Genomic DNA, 13,686 nt, shown 5'->3' with positions numbered 1-13,686 from the left:
AGGTGTCCCTGCTCATGGCAGGGGGGTTGTAACTAGACGATCTTAAGCTCCTTTCCAACCCTAACTATTCTATGATTTTATGATTCTAAAATAAAAGGAAAAATACCCAAAATAAAATAAATTTACACTTGTTCAAATCTAGATTGTTTCTTTTAAATCTTAGAAAAACCCCCATTTCTCTAATCTGTGCTGTGGCTGGGCCTGGGCACATTCCAAACAGCTGATAAAACAAAAACTGAACAGGAGCAGCCAGTTGCATCCTGAATATTCATGGCTACCAAATATTCACACACTCTAGAGGTGTTTGCACACACCGAAACAAATACACCTGATTAAGTTTATATACCACTGAGAAGATAATCTGCTTAACACTCCTGAGGTCAAGATGATGTTACACCTCTACGGCTCCTTTTGTCTTCACTTGTGGGTGGCTGTTACATAAACTGCTGGGATCAGAGTCAGTTGCTGCTCTGTAAATTACAGCAATGTCATTCTGGAATCTCAGAGACATCGTGAGCACTGTTATTTACATCTTGCTCCTGAAATTCACTCTCTTTCAAATGTATCGTTCCGGCACACGGCTCCTAACATGTACAAACTGGGACATGTTCCAGTACAAACTGGGACAAGGCAAAGCTGACAGCACATTTATCCCAGAAGAAGTAGAGGATGCAGGTAAGTAGGTTATGACACTCAGCCAGACTCAGCGCAAGGAGATAAAGGGCCCACATTCCCAGAAAGCTGTAACAGAAACTGTTTACATAACCAGTGGACAACTACTACAAGGCAACATTGCACATACCTGGAAACGGTGCTCCAACCTAACTCTTTAATCACACATCCTTCTCTCAGGGAAAATCCTCACTGGCATTAGCAGGAATTTTGTCCAGTGAAGAATGGAACCTCTGAGCTTTATGTAAAGTTATCCACTGGTATTGACTCTTTAAATCCTTCAGTATTTCTGGGATGCTCCCAAGAAGTACCCAAATTCAATATGCAGTCACAGTGCAGCCCAACAAACAAAAAAAGCCATCAGCTGAATATGTTTATTTCACTATATTCAAACCTACAAGCCATGCAAAATACATGATTTTTTGTATATTAGTCAGCACATAAATACATTTCACAACCCTTTCCAAAAACAGTAAAAGCAATTTTTAGCCATCAACATCTGCTAATAAATTACAATTCGTAATTACAAAGTGATTACAATAAAATCAATCAAACATTCATTACAGTTCACCAACAGTATCACCTGCAACACTTCAAAGAGTTAACAAGCCATTGTTTCCTCAAAGGTTCACGTACTTAATAAGCCAGAACAACTGTACTGCTTGTGAAAGTGATTTTAAAAGCATATGCTGGTCTTGGAAAGCTTCATCTTTTCACTCATTTTGTCTGTTGAACTAAAAAAAAAACAAAGCAAACAAAGATTCAGAAGAGAGCACAGGTTTGTATAGAAGTAAGAAACAGACTTGTCAGAATCCCTAAGAGAACAGAACTGCTCTTGCAAAAATCACATGTGCAATGTGACTGCCACTACTAGTCGTAACCTTAAAAACTATTTAACCTGGGACAGGAGCTTCTCATGCTCCTGCCAAGACCACACAACCAGAGTTTCTTGGAACAGAAACGACATAACCTAATGTCTTTCTCTGAACACATTAAAGCCACTGCGAGAGGCACCCTGTGTGTTTAACTGCTTTGACTTTTTCTGCAAGCTCACAGGACAAACCCCTCAAAGGATGTTCATGTTCAGTCATCTGTGAGGGGCTGTCACAAATTAAGCTTGATTTTTTCTTGCTACCAAGTGCACCAACCCCTCCTGCTGGCATTAGGTTGGCTCCTGCAGGGCCCCTGTCATGGTCAGCCACTTGCAGGCATGCAAGCATAGGAGTGGGGAGACTGGCAAAAATAATAGCAAGAATGTGCACAGAGGGAACCTCTCCCTTTAGATCACAACAACAGCCAACCCCTCCTCTCCGGCAAAGCACTTTTGCTATGATAATCTCCAAGAGTTCTGCAAGGAATGTCAACACTTGCGGATCGTTACAAGGGAAGGTATTTACCCAAGGTGGATAAGAAAACCAAGGGGAGAAGCAGGAATTCAGACTAAGTCACCTGAGTGCTACTGCAGTGCTTTGTCCCTCATTGACTCTTCAGCTGACATTTTTATTTAAGTGCAAGTACCTGGGAGTACCAGCACACTACTTACACCTCTTCACGTGTCAGTTCTGATCCATGTCTGGTACTTATCTGGAAGTGCAGCGCTCATTACTGTGGTGTACACCGTGTTACTGGCAGGGAAAGAGGAAAGGAGTGAGTGAGTGAGTGACATTCCAAAGGCAAGCAGATTCATTTCTAAAAATAGCAAAGCAGCAAAACAGCTTTTAGTGAAACAAATGTTTTTTAGTAAGACAAATGATTTTTAGTAAAACAACAAATGTTCAAACAAAAGAAGGAGACTGATAAAAATGAAGGTTGCTGGCACAATTTTTTAGTATTTTTTCCCCACTTTAGAACTGTATTTCTACATCCATTTTATCACTGTATTAAAAAAATGGTACTTCTAATTTTAGCAGTGACACAGATATAATCTTCTCCTTTCCAAATTTCCTCACATTTAGGTGACAGAGGAGAGAGAATCCTGGTATTAACCTTGAAGAAGCCATTACCAAGCTCTCATGCCAATGACTGATCTAGAAAATGTACTGAGCTCCATATAAAAGCAAAACAAAACAGGAAAACCCACAAAGGTGCAGAACAATAATGGTACACTGAAATAAATCTCTTCAAAATACCGTATATGGTACTTGAAAGCTATGTCCCCATTTACGATACTTTTCCTTTTTCTACATCAAGCAAAGCTACATCAGAAACTCCAGAGAAAGCCATTTTCAGTGTTAACACAAATCCTAAGGTTCCAAAAGTGCAAGGCACAAATGACTTAGCAGAAAGTTCAGTTCCTCCTCTAAGCAGTCATTTGTTTCGTTGTTGCAAAGGAACTTCCCTTCACCAGACTGAGCCTAATGAAGTGTGGTTTCTTGGCTGGGGTGGCAGACCAAAGAGCAAGAGTGCTGCGGAAGTGAAAACACAGCATCACATCCACAAGCATAAATCTAAGCTGGGAAACCACAAGATAATCAGACAGACACATAGGAATATGCTAAGCAAGTTTGTGATTGAGTTGTAAGTGGCCAGAGGTATGGCAGGAGGCACTGATTAACATCTCTGGATCCAGTACTTACTTGTTTAAGACTGGCTTCACTGACAACACCTGTACAGAAAGTTTGAAGAGTTGTCATTTTGGTAAATGGAGAGGGAATTAAAAGGCTATTTAGAGACAGCAATAGGGTGAAGGTACGAAAAGGAATAATGCAAAATCAGGGATTTCTCTTGCTGGTTGTTGGGGGGTTTTACCATCAGACCATCTTACAAAAATATTTTTAAAAAAGCTTCTGAATACACAACATTTAAGTTCTGCAAACTCACTGGTAAATATCACTCATGCCTAACACTATCTGCCTACAGTCATATTTATAATTGTGCTTTAAGTAAAGAACTGCACAAAGATGATGCTGATGGAATTCACCTCCTTCCACTTAGATTGGCAGGCTATTACAAAATGCCCAGGCAAGCGAGTTCAGAAACACTTTAGCAAACAAACTTAGCAGTCTTTAACTCTCCGGAGATGGCTGTATAGCACACCTTTGTCACCATGCCTTGCCAGTACTGCCTTTTAAACCCTGACACAAATGCAACTGCATTGCTGCTTCAAGAAAGAAATTTTAAGTCAAAGTCACAATGCAGAATTTAAAAGAAGTACCTTAAAGAGGGTATCAAAATTGATGTTGTGCTGCCCAGTAGCATTGAGAGCTTTGATAGCTGGAGTTCTGGAGGAAAACAATGCAATATTATTAAACACATTTTACTGTTCCAGAGGCTACAAAGCACCAATGTGAAAAATTCCTCACTAAATGCCTTTACACTGAAAAGTCTTCCTTGGCCTAAAATAATTCAGAATTCTGTGTGACTGAATCTAGACTGACATCACTGTAGCTACACCACTGAGTACGGACCAACAAGGAAAGTGCCAACAGCTTTTTGCATACTACACAGCCTGAAGACTGTGTGATGTCTGCAAGCACCTTCATAGCATCACCAAATATTTTTTCACTGTGAATCAAAATCCTTTAACTTTTACTAAACTTTGCTTTATAAGGCAATTTTTGGTATATGCCTTATACTTCAATTTCTCATCTTTTATGCCAGTCAGTGCCACACAGACTTTCCTCTGGCATCTGTGAATATCACTCCTTACTTTATCTGTTCCCTTTTGAGTGGCTTTACAGAAATATAGTAAGCTGTCTGCTCAAGGAGCCAACACCTCCTCAGAAAGGAAAACACCCGAATCTCTAAGCCTTTTCAAAATAACAGTGTTATCTCACCACAGAACTCCAAACTAAATTCACCTTCGATCATCAAAAGGAGGAGGCGTAGTCCAATGGTCATAGTTTGTCTCCACACGAAACCACCTATAACACAACAGACAAATATAAAAGCAAACAAAAGGCAAATCAGCAGGTAACTAATCAAGGCCAAGACTCAGTGTCTCTGTCTTGCCAAAAGGAAAAAAATCTCCCTAAAAAGCCTCCTTCCTTCACCTCATGCCAGCCCAAGGACACCTACGTTAGTACCAAGCGGCCTTTACCATAAAACACTGAACACAGATGAAAAAGGAGCAACCTCTGAACTCCTGGTCGCCTCAGTGACAAAAGCACTGCTGACTGCTTATAAGAGCAGTATCAGACCTTTAAACACATGACTGGAGAAGAGACCATGGGTATGATGCAGCCCACAGCATTCCATTGGGAGTACACAAAGCCGACAGGACACCTGGCCATGGGTAAGCCTGTACTTACTGACTATGCAATAAGTGTCCTTCTCACAACAGGGCAATTATTCAGAATCTCCTTCGTGTATTACACTGCTGATGTCAACAAAATTTATAGGAAGTTATTTTTGAGCCTTCAACCCTTCTACCACATTAAGTCAAAGCTATCTGAGAAGTGCTGAATTTCCTGGTGCAATACCTGGCAGGCAGACAGGAAAGGCCCTCGAGTCTTGCCTCCTTTAGAATCTGGCTAAAAAAATGAGCACATACAGATGCTTTCTCCACCCTTAACCCTCCAGGATGCCCCAACCTGATAAGGTGGTGCAACTCTTTCTCAAAGAGAAGTTGCTGGGGCTCCTTGAAGAGGCTTTCAAGCCTTCCTCTCCAGCTGTAAGCATTAATAAGCAATACCCTGCACCTCTTGAGAAAGCCGTGTCACTAACCTTACCGCTCACCCAGGGAAGGAACATGAAAAAGAACTCCAAAAAAAAAAACAACAGTTTTTGTTACTTACGCTCCACCTAAAGGATCAAGAGGCCAGAGATCTGCTGGCCCCCTCCTGTTCCTCGTTATGACCATGCCTTCTTTGGCCGAAACACCTCCTACAATATAGTAAACTTCAGCAATGATGGGAATGCCAGCTAGTCTGAGAACAGCTGACTGAAAGTCCTCTGCTCTGCTCAGGGTCTATTACAAAAAGAAGATCACAGTGAACCAGAGATCACAGAGCATGGTCAAGCACAAAAATGAGAACTGAGACATCTTGAAAACGGGTCCAGCTTTTTTGAAATTGGCTGAAGTGCTACTTGAAAATACTTCTCTGAAAATAGTTTTCCAAACTGACTGGCATATGAACATGAAATGCATGTGACTTGTGAATGAAGTCACTAATCCCAGCTTTGCAAATGTTCAAGCAGTAAATACACAGGCACATACACACACATATGTACACATATGTATATGGTTAAAAAGCAAAAACCACGTGAAATTCAAATGGAATTATTCAAAATGAAATTCAAATGGCGTGCCATTCAAATGACAGAGGCATGACCATACTCTGCAAATTCTATCCTCAGCAGAGCCTTTCAGTGTGATCAATGGGACAGATAAATGGGGGTGAAAGAGGAAAATCCCACTGCATATCTCCATTTTGAGAAATACGGAGTTTTAAACCACCAAAGACAGTGGTTTAAAAGGATTTAGGCAACAATGGTGAATAAGACAGAGGCATTGCTCACAGCAAGCCCTGCCACAGGCAGGTGGCCAACTTAGTATGAATGGACAGTCACCACAGCCAGTGAAGTTACTGTTTTCACTCACAGGGCCACAACCTGTGGAAGTACATCTTTAAAAATTAATGCTGTGCAGGAACTAAAACCAAATATGTAGATCATGCATCAAACAAAATTGTTCAGACAGGTGGGGAAAGCTCTGGAAAACAATTATCTCTGACAGCAATGCTGCAGTGACTGTGTCACAGCCTGAAGTCACATCTCAAACCCAAAAAATAGGAACCACAAACTCTCCAGCAGACATTATTTACCTACGTACGATACCATTCATGTTTACCATAAGTCAAGAATCTCAGAAGCAGCAGACCCCATTTTATCTTAGTAGGACCCTAATGCAGTAATACAGAATACCAGTGTAACTTCTGCTGCTCATCAGTGAGGTCTACATTTTTAATACAGTAACATATCAACCATAACGTAAAATAAACATGGGGTGAGATACTAACCATCTCGGAGTACAGGTGCTTCAGTATGTTAAACTACAAAATCACAGCTAGCTGAAATAGGCCCTAGGAATTAAGCCTTTGCACAGCTTCTCAAAGACTTTTGGCACTGATTACAGATTGCCCCCCTGAAGGACTGGAATTGCCTTACCCCACACACATCGCTAACGATTTGGGGACAATACGTATCTCCTCTTACAAAATGCATCTACTTATCAATTTATTGAATTTTATATGAAACTAAAAGTTGTGACATCAGATTTATTCAGGGTTTGTAAGTACAAATGACATCACTGTGAAATATGAGAAAATAACTTGGGGCACTTACATCTCGAACAAGCCAGCTGACAGGGTAATTCCGATTCAGGAAAGCTGCTATTGCATTTTCCCACCATCTACCACCCGCTAGAAAAACAGAAGGAAAAAGAAATTACTATACATGCATGTTACATATGCTCTGTGAAATTCATCCTCTCGCCTTCTTCTCCCATCTCTAGCTCTGCAATCTCTCCCTTACTGCCTTACGAAAGAGCAGCGCAATAAATTCTTTCATTCTCTAACTAGACTACTATCATAAACCCATCAAATTTAGGCAGCTCATATTGACTAACAAAGCACACACCATCTGAAAACAGTCAGAGCCTCTGTACCATCTCAAGCTCACTGTTTATAACACTGAATAGTGATAGTACTCCTTTGCTACTGTATTCCTTTACTGATATTTACACATAAAATGTGCTGCAGAATCAGGCTAACATACCCTGGAAAGGCCCTGGTTTACAAAATCTGTGTTTCAAATGCTCAGCTTTCTGTATTATTAGATTTGGATACTGAACTACCACAGACAGCTAAATCACTGAAACAGGGCAGCTGCCTATCAGCATAAAATGTCAACACTTCAGAAGAGCTAACAAAATGTGTTACATCCAGGTGAAACTACAGCTCAAATATGAATAGGCAACATAATCCTAACTGAAGTTCAACCACAGCAGCTGGCTTACCAGCCCTGCTTTCCAGAAAGACCTGTAACAACAGGAGTCATCATTATCTTAGATTGTCTACCAAAAGGTACGCTATTCCTGTGACCAGCTACCTTAACAGGGTGCTGTAAAATGAGGAGTCTGAGGTACAGTGGACAATAAAGAAGACAGTGTTCGGCACTGTACAGAGAACACACAATAGCACTCAGAACTTACCAGTGCTAGCAATTTCAGTCAAAAAATATCACATTCCTTCCTGTTTTGATCACTTGCCAGCTGCTCAGATTTTAAACTGGTTTTGTTCATAGCTGAATAATAAGCAATAAAGAGTCAAAAGTGACTGGAACCAGTACTAGCACTTTGTAACAGCTATTTCCAAAAATCTTGCAGACCTATTCATATAATAGTCTGTCAGCTCAAACATTAGCATGAATCACCTCATTAGTCATCTTACTGAAGTATTACAGGAGGAAGAATTACAAAGAAATCATGAAACAGCTAAAAAAGAGGTAGTAATAGTGTTTGTGTTCTTGAGGAAATGAGAATTAAGAACCACAGCACATGAAGGTTATAATTATTCGTATGCCAAAACCACACAAACACAGCAGAAACAATATAGTTGTCACTTGATAGACCTTCACCCTAATTTAAAGTCATCTCCCTTGGCATCTGTAGTTCACATACTCATTTCCCTAAATTTTTAGTTCAGAAACAAGATTGTCTGATTAAAGGAGAATATTAAAAGAAAAAATGCTTACCACAATCACACGTGGAAAAACAAACACTTGTTTTAGATGCTGGTTCTAACTCAGACTACACTGTTTCTAGTTCTAACAAACAGCTAAGAAAGAAAAGCAGAAAGTGGCTACTGCTTAAAAAGAAAGGAAAAAAGAGAATACAAAAGAGAGGGGGGACAGGATGGAAAAGGCAAACCCAAGGTCTCAGTTGGACATAACTATTAATATCTGTGAAACTGAATTGCTGATGCAAAAGACAATGACCCTTCCTCTGCCTTCCTGACTGTTACGAGATCTTCTACTGACAGGTCTTAGTTCCCAGTACTGACATCTTTCAACTTTCCTCCACTACTGGATCTGTCCTCAGCTGCCTTCCCAGCTCCGACTTTCATTCTCTCAAACCCTGCTGCCCCTACCCTAGATCTTAGTGTTACCCTTCTCTTCCCATCCTCTTTCAAGCTGCCTTATGTGGACAGAGAAATGTGGAATAAAAAGCAAAGGATAGAGAACTAGGAAAGCATTTATTTGCTCTACACAACTGGAACTTTTTCTCACAATCTCTACTCTGCCATCTCCAGTTGCTTCTCTTGAACAAACCACATTAATTTGCCTTTTCCGCCTTTCCCCAAGGTCCTCTGCCTCCTGTGACACTTTTAAAGCTCAGATAACATTGTGATGGCAAACAAACCCCTCTCTCCTTTGCAACAGCCAAAACATGGCAACATGCATGCTTTCAGTCCCTGAGGGCAAGACAAGACATTCAATTTCATCTCCTTAATCGTATTTTTCCCTCTAGGAGAATATGAGAGAAGGGCCAAAGGAGGCAATGATCAATAAAACAGTGTATGTTACATCAAGTGCCGAAGACAGATTTGTTCACCTCGTTCATCACCGGAGATTGTGAACTTGCGTGGACTTTGTCCAGTCCATAACCCAACGTAACCAAGAAATGTGGTGCCTTGATATGCTATCTGAAACCAGGAAAGATGCAGGATGTCAGCACGCTGGAACAGAATACTACTTCAAATACAAGCAACATTCTCTAGCAGCAAACTCTGCTTCTTTCTAAGAAACACACTTTGGTCATAAAAATTAACAAGGCCTTAGGAAAAAAAAAAACTCTTAGAGTCAGTCCCTGCCCAGACTGATCTCTTTTCCCTATTCTCTAGTACTTCTTTTTTATTATCTTGACACTTCCTTCCTCCAACATCTACCAAATAATGATCTTGAGATACTAGATCATGTTCTTCTATCTTTCCTGTGAGGGTGGTGAGGCACTGGAATGGGTTGCCCAGGGAAGCTGTGAATGCTCCATCCCTGGCAGTGTTCAAGACCAGGTTGGACGAGGCCTTTGGTGATATGGTTTAGAGCGAGGTGTCCATGCCCATGGCAGGGGGGTTGGAACTTGATCTTAAGGTCCTTTCCAACCCTAACTATTCTATGATTCTGTGATTTGTTCCAGTTTATCACCACAAGCTGAATGTCCAGAAAGCAAAGAAACCCAGCATTCATCCCACAGTCCTGGAGAGAGTGACTGCAGCACTCTAATAATCCATTAAACCTGGGATGCGAACCACATTCCTACATTAAATCCCAGCTGCCTATGCAGCCATATGACCATACCACATTCCTTCATGGAATATCACCCAGCCACATCAACCACAGATCATACCTGCCCGCTTTTTATAAACTGCACATCAATTGTTATCTTGCTTAATATATCAACAAAATCGTAATCCAGGTTCCGACCATGGTAAATGTTTCCTTTGTCATCCTGAGCGACAATACTAGTACAGAACCTTCCCAAACAAAAAGGAGAAATAATGATTTCAGAAAAGGCTATGACAATATTTGCAATATTACAGTTAAACTAGCTAACATTTCAGAAGGAATAACTGAGTTTATATTCTGCAAAGTATTTTACTAATACAAGCATACAACTAGGAGTTTGCATTAACACCTATGTTTCCCAACATGAGAGAACAGCCTCATCCTGTACTTTCAGGCAAGGTTTCTGACAGGCTTTAATTTAACATTAGAAAAAAACAAAAGGGGAGTCATAATGGTTTGACTGAAGCTCTGCATAACTACGTAACACCCCACATGGTTTATGCACAATATTCGTAAGAGAAAGTCCTAAACACACAAAAACTGTACATTACTTATCAGGTCACATATTACAGACCAGGTAGGAAGCAGCAATTCTAGCTGGAAAACATTCATTATTTCGTTTTACTTCATTATTTCACTTCTAAATTGAGATGAAAAGCCAACATCTAAAAACATCCACAAAACATCATTCTACAACATTCTGACAATTTCATTCTGACAATTGCACACTATTTCATCTCAGTTCAGACTCCACTCACATTTTTAATCACAGCTAGATAAAAAGTTCTAACAAAGTTCTTTCAGTTGTTGTTAAAGTGTCAGCCATCTCAACAATAATGTAACCTCCTCTCCAGAGCAGGAAATGGGCTGAAATTCCGAATGAGCAGAGAATTCAAAAATTATTATGCCCTTCCAGTGATACCCATCACTGCCTTTCAGAACTGTAAAGGTAAAAAATTATGCAAACAAGCACTTTGCTCCCAGCTGATGTTTTTCTTCAGTAACATTAAGGTTGAGAAACTTAAAATCTCACGGGCTTTACCAGGGCTAAAAACAATACCTATCCTTTGTGAAGTACTAAGAGAACCAACATCAAAATGACTGCCTCATGTTAAAGAAAGATTGCTTTAACCAAATACCATAAGGTAAGAAAAATCATAAAATAAACACAAGCAGCTGTGCGTGTCTGGTTTTTAGAACAACCTATATTGATTCTTAGGCTCTTCACAGGCAACACCAAGTGTTTATTACTCTCCTGCACATGCTTGTAGGGGGGAAAAAAAGACAACAAAACCAAGTATTCTTTCCACTGATATTTTTGTTTTCTATCATAAAGATACTGCATCCATTTTCCACTGTGCAAATCAAAAGACTACATTACACAGTCATAGAGAACATTCATCCAGAAAGAGGCTGGGAAGCAACCTGATCTCAGACAAAAGGTTAAAATAACTAGATCGCAGCTAATTTTTCTAGGTTCCTTTTTAGTGAAATTAGACAATTTAAATGACAAAAGAGTGTATTACATGATCAAAGACAAATGAACACAAATACTTTGAACTGGTGGTCCTTCCTGATTAGCAAAAATTATTCTTATACCTCTATTTCTTTATACAGCTATATATTACCTTTATCAATAGATAAAAACATTGCTTGCATTTGTCTTTCAATTCAGGATACAAACTGCCTAATGAGAATGAAACCTTCCAGCTGGACATAGAAAAGAGCATGAGAATTAACAGCGCAAATAATCTGCCACATATCTACACCTGCCTTTTAATGCATTCTCCCAGTTCTAGCTAAAATGACTCTCAGCATCCATTCCTACCAGATCCTGTAAGTGCCACTTACGCGGTAGATTCGTAGGCAAAGTTAAGCAGGACTCCATCTCCAAGACTTATTCCCAAGGCTCTGCACAGTCCTAGCATTTCCCCCGCGAAGGGCTGTGGCATAAGGAACTCCAATTCCACTGCTATGGGTCGAATAACTTCGTGGACCCATTTTGGTACCCTTTCACTGCAAAACAACACTCAAGGCATGAGCAGAGACAGAAACAAAAAGGTCTGCAACTTACACTCAGCAGCCTGACATCAGGGAATTCCGCCACTTCTCTGGCAGCCGGTCCCAGCCGGTGCTGACCGCTCATCCCCAGCCTCTCCCATGCTGCATCACACATCCCTGCATCCCTTCCCTCACCAAATCCCATCGGCTTCTTCACATCCTCCAAGAAGCCTGCACAACCCGAGCAAAAGACGTGTGCCTCCGACAGGTTCCCAAGCGTACGAACAACGTAAACGTACTACGTTAAGGCCCAAACCCCCCTGCATTCCCGAGGTCAGCGCAGTTCAGCAGCCGTGCTGCACCCCTTCACTCTTCTTTCAGGCCCCGCCGCAGCGGGTCTTGGCGGCCCGACAAGGGCTCCGCGGCCGTGGGGAGAGGAGAAAAGCGACCCTGGCTGCTCCCTCCGCCCCAGCCACCTCACGCCCCGCTCCGCGGCTGCCCCGTCCCGCACTCACTCGATGACCCGGGCTACGGCGGCGCGCAGGAAGGCGGGGTCGAAGTGCCGCAGCACTGGCAGCCACCGCTCCTCGGCGGGGCTGTCCAGGCTCACATTACACAGCAGCGGGGCCACCAAGGGAGGAGCCGGAACCGGAGCCGCGGCCGCCCCGCACAGTAGCGCCAGCAGCCCCCACAGCCGAGACCCCCGCGCCGCCGCCCGCCACATAGCGCAGGACCGGCCGCGGCGCTCTGGGCAGCGCTGCCGGCAGGGGGCAGGCCCGAGGGGACGGGCCGGGATGTGGCGGCGGCCGCCCCGAGGCACGAAGGCCGGCCCCTGCCTCAGAAGGCGTGCCCGTGGGGTCAGGACAGGACGTGAGGGACAGCGACTGTAGTGAAAGAACCCAGGAGTAAACGAGGGGCGAGCGCCTGTACTGCAGTGCCCTGGGCTTGTGTTTGTCTAATAGTTTGGAAGAGGCAGTCCAATAGAGTAGGGGAGGGGAGACAGCCACAGCCCACGGCTCTCCGCTTGCTGTAAACAAGAGGGAAAATGGAGGAGACTAGACACTTGCGCTAAGGAGTATAGAAAGTAATTGTCTCCCTCTTTCAGCCTCCAGGTGTTTAGTTTAGGACATCCAGGGAATGGGCCTTCGGTTCTTCAACAAAAATTGGAGTACTGAAAGAGCATTTTATGTTAAGTGCTTCTCCTGTTTTAGCGGTCGCTTCAGCCCCATAGGATTGCTCCTCTGCATTTGCATCTCCAGACTCAGCTACACATCCTCCACTTGCTGTTAGGCCCAAGTCACAAGCCCTGCCCTGTCCTCAGAAGGAGCATTTAATTAAAAGTAACAGTCAAAGCTGTAGAGGCTTTGTTCTTTATCTCCCTCACGCCTCTATAAGCTTTTTGGCTTGAGGAGACAAGATGTGACAACAACCCACAAATAAACAACTAATAGGAATTAAATACAACTATTAAATGTAATATAGCTGAGTGAATTCCCATGAGGGTGAACATCGACCGGCTTTCCCATGAAAGAAAATAAACACCATTGAATGCTTTCCATTATACTGTGCATATGGCACCTGGTTTTGCCCCATAAGGAAACCATTTCAAACAGCATCTGAGAAAGGACGGTGGTACCAGTAACCCCCTCAAAGTCTGGCTAAAGCAGGAGTTACTTTTGACAAAGAACTCAAAGTTCAATGTTATTTTCATGCATACCTCAAAAATCA

At 42.2% G+C, this 13,686-nt stretch overlaps 1 protein-coding gene across 1 annotated transcript; it reads right to left on the bottom strand.

Annotated features, from left to right (window-relative positions):
* Positions 1-1,078: 1,078 nt before the first annotated feature.
* NAAA (N-acylethanolamine acid amidase) lies at positions 1,079-12,700 on the bottom strand. Its single transcript, XM_061354690.1, has 11 exons — positions 12,474-12,700; positions 11,809-11,973; positions 10,019-10,145; positions 9,227-9,317; positions 6,958-7,034; positions 5,409-5,581; positions 4,473-4,535; positions 3,827-3,893; positions 3,249-3,277; positions 2,218-2,297; positions 1,079-1,406 (listed from the first exon to the last, which is right to left on the bottom strand). The coding sequence occupies exons 1-10, from the start codon at positions 12,680-12,682 to the stop codon at positions 2,222-2,224; spliced, it is 1,077 nt and encodes a 358-aa protein (XP_061210674.1). The 5' UTR covers positions 12,683-12,700; the 3' UTR covers positions 1,079-1,406; positions 2,218-2,221.
* Positions 12,701-13,686: the final 986 nt, after the last annotated feature.

This window comes from Neopsephotus bourkii, unplaced genomic scaffold (genome assembly GCF_033783945.1).
Source record: "Neopsephotus bourkii isolate Nb327-2 ecotype Australia unplaced genomic scaffold, CSIRO-AGI_Nbou_v1 NB_741, whole genome shotgun sequence".
NCBI classification, from domain to species: Eukaryota; Metazoa; Chordata; class Aves; order Psittaciformes; family Psittacidae; genus Neopsephotus; species Neopsephotus bourkii.
This window is presented reverse-complemented; position numbering and strand designations above follow the sequence as displayed.

Coding starts and splice junctions, on each gene's coding strand:
- NAAA (XM_061354690.1), bottom strand. CDS start 12,682: ATGTGGCGGGCGGCGGCGCGGGGGTCTCGGCTGTGGGGGCTGCTGGCG. Junction 4,536..5,408: donor CTTGATCCTTTAGGTGGAGC/GTAAGTAACAAA, acceptor GTTGTGTTATAG/GTGGTTTCGTGTGGAGACAA. Junction 3,278..3,826: donor ATTTTGATACCCTCTTTAAG/GTACTTCTTTTA, acceptor CTTTCTGTACAG/GTGTTGTCAGTGAAGCCAGT.